Consider the following 7,896-nt stretch of genomic DNA (forward strand, 5'->3'; position numbering starts at 1 on the left):
AACATCATGCATTCAGAATTATGCGAGTAAATGAGAGGCAACATATTTGGTAGGTAAAAATTAATAAACCACATCCATAACCACAAATTTATTCTAGAGAACGGCAAACAATTAAAGAATATGGCCTCGCATTTGCGAGGGCCGCTATGCTAGTTAGAAAAAAAAGTGCAATTGTACAAGTATGATCTTAGCAACTATTGTGTATATTATATATCGATGCTCATCGCGAAAAAAAAGCATGTGCTATATGAAATATTAAATGCAGAAGAAAGAATATGGTACATCAAATCCGCACATGAGACACCATATCTAACACGGAAAACATATATCTCAACGGACGGATGTGTCAACCAAGTACAAATGCTCTATTATGAAATGCGGGATATAACACTACCATCTCTAGGTATATTGCACTTGAGGCTCACACAATTTAACATTTCATCATCTTAAACAGCAGCAAGAATATTTGGGAACAACATGAGCTATAGATTCGAACAACCTCCCCAAACTAAGATGGTGAAACAACTGCTTGGAAAAGGCACACCAAGTAGGATCTGAACTTCACAGCTTTGTGGTTAACTTATTTGCTTGATGGGAAAATGATTTTTCTTCGATTTTCCTCTTCTTCCTCTTCCTCGTCTTCTTCCTATTTTTCTCTTATCCAATGGAGACTGCCATGATTTTTTTTCTCTCATATGTGACAGATTTTTGAGGCTCATGTACAAAGCCCGAAGTGCTTCTACATGATATTATAAAGATCGGTTGGTTCTTCTACCCGTTCGATTGGCAATGACAATCCATCCACATATCCAATCTCGAGAAGCATCGGTATCATTCATTGTGTTAAAGGGGGGGAAAGGTTGCACATTAGATTTTGTGGGAAAAATGTGAATGTCCCACATACTATAAGTTAGCGAGAAGTCGAAAGCCATGGCTAACTAATCTCGCCTGGCATTTGAGGAAGTGAAAAGTCGTAAGTGACTCACTACTAATCTTGCTTACACAAAAGTGGCTCTCCAATTTTAGGCTGCCGAAAGACACAAGTGAGGTACTAATTGGTGTTTACTAGATTTGTCTAACGAGCCAAATGTTGCATACTAGATTTTGTGGGGGGGAAAGCTGCCAATGTCCCACATATGAGTTTAGTGAAAAGTCACAAGCGATGAGTCGTCGCTAATCTCGTCTGGCATTTGAGGATGCGAAAAGTCATAAGCGACTCACTAACTAATCTTGCTTACACCAGAGTGGCTCTCCAACTTTAAGCTGCGAAAAGTCACAAGTGAGTCACTAATCTTTGCTTACACAAAATAAGTGAAATGGCATTATCAAGGGAGTTGTTAATGTCATCCCCTTCCCCCATACACGTGAGAGCCATGAGCATCATACCCCTGCCAACCCAACCTAATAATCCCAGGGGCATTCCTGTCCACACCACCTGTATATATACTCCTCATATTCACCATTCTCGATCAGACTGTGACTTAATCATACAACCTCGATTGATCTCAGCAAATATCCAACTACCTCCCGTCCTCTTCGCCACCTCGATTTCAAGATTTCTAGCTAGACCCACCAGTGATCTAGTGTAGGCATATGGCGAAGGTGTACCCGAACGTGGCCGTGCCGTCCCTGGCGCTTCCAGCGGCGGCGGCTGCGGTGGCCGGCGAGCAGGAGCCGGTGACACTGACGGTGTGGCGCAAGTCGCTGCTGTTCAACTGCCGGGGCTTCACGGTGTTCGACGCGAGCGGCAACCTGGTGTACCGCGTGGACAGCTACGCGTCCGACTCCCGCGCGGAGGTGGTCCTGATGGACGCCGCGGGCCGCCCCGTGCTGACCGTCCGCCGCAAGAAGAGGGCCATCGGCCTCGTGGGCGGCGACCAGTGGCTGGTGTTCCCCGGCGAGGACACGCGCGCGCCGCCGCTCTACGCGGTGAAGCGTCGCGGCGCCGTCGTCATCGGCGGCGGAAGCGGCGGAAACAAGTCCATGGCGCACGTCGCGGCGTGCGGCGGCGCCGTGGGCGGCGGGCGGTACGAGGTGGAGGGGTCGTACGCGCGCCGGTGCTGCGTGGTGTACGACGAGCGGCGGCGCGCCGTGGCGGAGGTGCGGCCGAAGGAGGCGATGGTGGGGACGGACGTGTTCCGGATGGTGGTGCGGCCGGCGGCGGCGGGGATGGACGTGTCGCTGGCCATGGCCGTGGTGCTGGCGCTGGACGAGATGTTCGGGAAGCCGTCCCTCCTCAGGAACTGGTCCTCGTAGCGCCAGTGCCTCGCCAAATTGGCAGCTCGCCAGCTCCTTTGATTTGCTTCCAACATTGTTTGGGCCTGAGAGCAGAACCGCTCCTATGTGCCCCTCTTCTCTCTCTTTTTTTTCCTTGAAAGTTCTCTTTGGTATATGAAGGTATATGTGCATGGAAATCCTTCTTGATGTGTGTGGTTTTGAACCTTTTTATGTAAAGCCACACTCTTTGTAAAGATTATCAAAGAGAGATAAAAGTTTTCTCCAGTCTCTGGCGGCTCCATTGCAGCAATGAAAATCTATGGGCAGGTTCGATACAATCGCGCAAAGCGTCTCAGAGAACATAAAACCAAAATCCACCAGAACTACAAGCTAGGATTAGCACATGACAACTTTACATGAATCAAGGTGCATCAGATGCCTGGTGTGTTTTATTTATGTTGCACCAAAAAATCTGTAGTTATTTTATTGAAGTTCCAATATATTGTTGTTGACCTGAAAAGTTTCAGATAGTTATGCTCTATCATTTGGGAGAAGAAAAAAAAGTTTATGCTCAGATCAGCTCAACACAAAAACGGATGGCCTGGATAGGGGTGTGTGTACCTATCATGGTTCTTAGTCACAACTTTCCCATGCCGGAGTATCAAAACTTGTCTCTAGTGTCGGGCATTGCGGTAGCTCACGTGTCTGACTTTTGTTATTTCTTTTTTCAATAATGATAATTTTATTACTAAGAGTGTCGAGCATACATTACGTCCAGCATCTGCATGATGCACACAGCCGCAACAGAGGAGTGTGCATGAAGATCTTCAGAAGATCCTTGAGATAAACAATACAAAAGACCACCTAGTTGTGCAACTATATAATTCAACTAAGGCTAGGCCTTGAATTTTCACATTGAACTTTGAACTCCGCATGTGATGGCATCCCCACTTATTACATATCGCTGCTACAAATTCCAAAACTCCAAGCAAGTTCCTCAACAATGCAAAGGCTCAAATCACCATTACTAGTCCTTCAATCTCGACTTCCATGATATTCCCCGTCTAACTTCATCATAGAACTAAACATTTCCTATGAAGGCAACAGATGGCAGAGATATGCACCGCTCCCTCCCTGAACCAAACAATCGGAAAAAACAAGGGTATAGACGACCGAATCCAACCCGATCTAGCAACTCTAGGCATAACATGACCATACGAGTTTGTCGACGGAGCCTTCCAAAACACGGCACTTTGGCCATGATCAAGAGGACAAGCATCATGTAGATCTTCGTCTTGTCGCAAGAGGAACCCTAGGACCGCCGCCTTTATTCAGGCCGAGCCCCCACGCAACCAGCCATGACCACGATCGAGGGTGCGCCTCCGTCGCCAGCTCAGTGCCACGGGATCACCACCGAGCCACCATTCGCCGCGCCGTTGCGCCACCCAGGAAGCCTCGTCGTTGTGATGCCCGAGGACCCCCCCCCTCCCCCGCCATTGGCAACGAGCCGGATTTACCCGGGCGAAGCCCTAGTGGTGGCGGAGGAGGGTGTGGAGAGGTGGAGGGGGCTCAGGTGGCAGCGGGTGGAATGATTATGCAACCGCAGCCTTGTGAAATTGTAGAGATAATAGCTCATCGCAAATTCTAGTTTTACAGATGGGTTATTTCTTTGAGGCCCCGCTTGGCAAGTACGGTTGTTTTCCAGGTGTAACGTTCGATGCCGGGTTTTCCACTAGAGAACAGCAACGCAGACGTAAAAAAAAAATTTGAGGGAGACAACGCAGACATAAATTATTTTTTTTTTGAGACAACCTGCCAAGTTTTATTGATTTATAAGAATGTTTACAGGAATGAAATCAAAGTTTGGTACATCAAGCCAAAGCTGGCGACCAACATCAAGCGATAGAGAATACTTGGCTAGGTTGTGTGCTTCATAATTTGATTATCTTCCCTCATGAGCTAATATGCAATCCTGAAGAGAAGAAGATCTCGCAGCAATCTCTCTTGTGACAGAGCTAGTTTACGACACTGAGGTTCAATGGTCCAGGACATTTCAAGGCTGAAAACGGGCCAAAATCGAGTGTATACCGGAACAAATACACCAAACCAATTGGCCTTACTGGGCTTGCTCCGTAAAATTGTAGGAACCGTGAAATAACCGGTTTGGGCTAGTTTACGACGAACCAATTGGGGCCTGAACGAAATGAACTACGAGTTTCTTTTGAGAACTACTACCTCTGTCCGTATTTATTAATCGACGCGTGACTAGGTGAGATACATGTACATAAGCTTTTGTCTGTACAACATGCGTCAGTTTAATCCGAACGGAGGGAGTAGAATGTCGATGGTGATTGGTAGCAGTAATTTTGGTTTTGCAGTATTCGGTTCGTTTTACACTGCATGATCTGAAATATCTCACCGAACATCCAGTGCTAAATGTATGAGGAATAAAAAGAAGAATCAGCTGTGGAAGAAAAACAAATTTGGTTTGATGTAGTCCTATGCTTATTCGGTTCCTACGTTTGCTGAAGATGTCAATGCATGTACCGGTCAGAAGCGAGCTGTGAGTTTTGTTTCAGTTTCAGAGACGGATTCAGGCACGATTTCGTTTCCGATCTGGAGTCTTCCGATCGGGTTGATTGATAATTAGAGATACCGACCTGGGGAAGGAGAAGATCGGAAGAAGGATGGACCGGGGCAAAAGAGCTCTCGAGTGGCCATGGATGGCCGCCGAGATCAAGAGGATGAAGAAGCTATGCCGCGCCTGCGACCCCCCTACCACTACCAGCACCAGCACCACCACCACCGGCAGCAGCTGCACCGCCGTACCGGATGAGGATCTCTCCTCCCTCCTCTCGTCCCTTTCCGTAACCAAGCGCCCGTGCCCTTCCGCCGCCGCCGCCGACCACCACCACCACGCCCTCAAACGCCCACGATACCACGCCCAACCACTACACGAGCAGATGCGAGGTACGCCCACGCACATGAACCAACGCCCGGACGCATTGTTCTCACACCCATTGATTAATGCAGGACTGGAGATCCGTTGCGACGAAGACGACATGGAAGAGGGAAGCACCACCAGCACCCGGCCGCCGCATTGTCGTGACCGCTTAGATTGGTCGGGCTTCCTGCCGGAGCTGCTCCGGCTTATATGCAGGCGGCTCCCGTTGGCCGACGTCCCCCGGTTTGCATCAGTATGCAAGCACTGGAACTCGTGCGCGTTCCCGGTCTACCCGGCCGATGCCGCCCCCGTCCTGCTCCACACCCTCGTCACCGGTGCCGGCTCGGTCCGCTTCTACTACCCCTACGTGCACAAGATGTTCGTCCTCTCCACTCCTCGTCAGACACAAGGCAGCAGGGTGTTCTCCGCCGACGGCAATGGATGCCTGATGCTCCGCACGCCGAGGAATTCCGTCATGTTTGTTAATCTCCTTGGCGACGATGCCGGCCCCGCCGTGTTCGAGACGCCGCCAAGAGAGAATGACGAAGGGTTCATGTGTTGCGCGCCACACGGCGATGGTGATCGCCCCTACGACCGCAGTATCTTCGCCGTATACCCGCACATGGGCAGAGTAAGGATCCAGAGCTGGGATCGGGGAAGCTGGAAGAGCTTTCCTAGTGTTGGAGGTTTCTTTACAATGTCCTTCTCCTGCAACCCGGTGATGCACAAGGGGAAGCTGTATTGCCTAGGGGAAGATGGGGATCTTGGAGTGTATGACCCAATTAAAACCGAGTGGACAGTGCTCCCCAAACCCACCGGCTTTGGCCCCGGCATTCCGTACATGAACTGTTACCTCGTCGAGTCGCAGGGGGAGCTGCTCGCCGCTCTGACGGGCAGCAACAACCAGACGCCCATTCACGTCCTGAGGCTCAACGAGAAGAAGATGGAGTGGGAGAGGATAGAGTCATTGGGTGGACGCGCGCTCTTCACGGGAACGGCATCGTCGCTATTGATGGCCAGGCCACCCCAGTCCATGGCCAACAAGGTGTACCTCCCTAGGTTCTACGGCCGTCGTCCTCAGGTCATCCAGGCAGAGCTCGAAACCTCCGCCGGCCGCCTCTTCTTCGTTCCCAAGGAGGAAACGCTGCTCAAGGAGGATGCGGATTGCGGTGACGGCCGCGCTTGGTGCTACGATCTGGAATCGATCTCCTCTAGTGAACAGTTCACAAGGGGTTCCTCCAAGAACCTGCCACAGTACATGTGGGTTCATCTTGGCAATTCTGCCTCTCCCACGTCGGAGTCAGGTGATGGAATGGTTATAGGCTAGCTGGAGGAGGATTCATCCATCAATAAGTTACTACTCCTGTCATATTCTCATCTACTAACAGAGATCAAGATTGTATTACATTCATGGGAACGAATAATTCTCATCTAGATGAGAATTAGCTTAATTCTATCTCAGTTTTAAGTATTTGTAACCCATATGCAGTTGGAAAATACCAAGCTGCAACCAAGGATAATAATAGTGTGCTAAGTGATTTAGTGGTGACCTCCTCCAGACGCCAAAACGGATACTAGATCAAAAAATGTTTTGCAAGACATAATACAACTTGTACAGGAGAACGATACATGCACATCAGTATTTCTATCATAAGAGCACCCCACTATCACATAAATCTTCTAATGTTGTTAATAACGGGGTCACTTAATTAGAAGATTTATGTGATGAACACACACCCAAGTAGGTATAGCAATATGATCAACTCATTAAGTTTACATTGCTACTACTAGGAAAATCATTATAGGTAGAAATGTATTTTATGGCGCACCTAAAAGTGTATGCTCACAAAATTATTTCAGTGACGCACCAAAAAATATGCTCCACGGAAATTTCTAATTTCTGTGCCGCATGTAGGATTGGTGCGCTACAGAACTTTGCCTTTCTATGGCGCATGTGGACGATGCGCCACAGAACCTCCATTGGCCCCACGCAGGGTTCAGCACTGCACATGGGCGAACGGAATTTTGTGGCGCATTTACCCACATGTGCCACAGAAAGTCAAAATTCGGTGGCGCATGTTGGTACATGCGTCACAGAATTCCTTATGGGGCCCACCACTGACTTCACGAAGCCACAATTATGTGGCGCATACGTCTAAATTTCTGTGGCGCGTATTGGCATATGCGCCACAGAATGTGCAGGGTTTTTTTGCTCCCCACGCAACTCCACACTCCCCCTGGATTGCCTTTTTTAGCTCTATAAAATAGAAAAGAAATAGATATAAATTTCAAAAATAAAATCCTTCGAGGTGCCCATGTATTATGTTATTTAGTACCACTGAGAATTAACAAAAATGAATTTCTACTTTTTTTGCAAAATTACGTTGCAAAATCATCAAACTGGATTTGTGGTTGCATACAAACTCGAAAAAAAGGCACAATATATCAAAATGACCGAGAAAACTCTACATCTGAATTCACCGGGTTAATCCGCTTAGCCAATTTTTAGAATCGCTCAATTCGAGAAGAGCAAAAAGATACGGCAAATTTAAGAATTTTTCCTGCAAAATTAAAAAAAAAATCGATGGCGCACCATATGCCCCATGCCCCACAGAAATTTTGAGCCGAATTTTGAATTTCGGTGACCTCCTCCTCCACTTCTCCATCTTCTTCCTTCTCCTCCTCCACTTCTCCTCCTTCTCCCTTTTTCTCCATTCTCCTCTTTCTCATCCCTT

General features: G+C 48.3%; 2 protein-coding genes across 2 annotated transcripts; both read left to right on the top strand.

Moving 5' to 3' along the window:
* The first annotated feature begins 1,413 nt into the window (after positions 1 to 1,413).
* LOC124649601 (protein LURP-one-related 8-like) lies at positions 1,414 to 2,512 on the top strand. Its single transcript, XM_047189202.1, has one exon. The coding sequence runs from the start codon at positions 1,594 to 1,596 to the stop codon at positions 2,254 to 2,256; it is 663 nt and encodes a 220-aa protein (XP_047045158.1). The 5' UTR covers positions 1,414 to 1,593; the 3' UTR covers positions 2,257 to 2,512.
* Positions 2,513 to 4,940: 2,428 nt separating this feature from the next.
* Positions 4,941 to 6,488, top strand: LOC124647964. Its single transcript, XM_047187802.1, has one exon. The coding sequence runs from the start codon at positions 4,941 to 4,943 to the stop codon at positions 6,486 to 6,488; it is 1,548 nt and encodes a 515-aa protein (XP_047043758.1).
* Positions 6,489 to 7,896: the final 1,408 nt, after the last annotated feature.

This window comes from Lolium rigidum, chromosome 4 (genome assembly GCF_022539505.1).
Source record: "Lolium rigidum isolate FL_2022 chromosome 4, APGP_CSIRO_Lrig_0.1, whole genome shotgun sequence".
NCBI lineage: Eukaryota > Viridiplantae > Streptophyta > Magnoliopsida > Poales > Poaceae > Lolium > Lolium rigidum.

Coding starts and splice junctions, on each gene's coding strand:
- LOC124649601 (XM_047189202.1), top strand. CDS start 1,594: ATGGCGAAGGTGTACCCGAACGTGGCCGTGCCGTCCCTGGCGCTTCCA.
- LOC124647964 (XM_047187802.1), top strand. CDS start 4,941: ATGGCCGCCGAGATCAAGAGGATGAAGAAGCTATGCCGCGCCTGCGAC.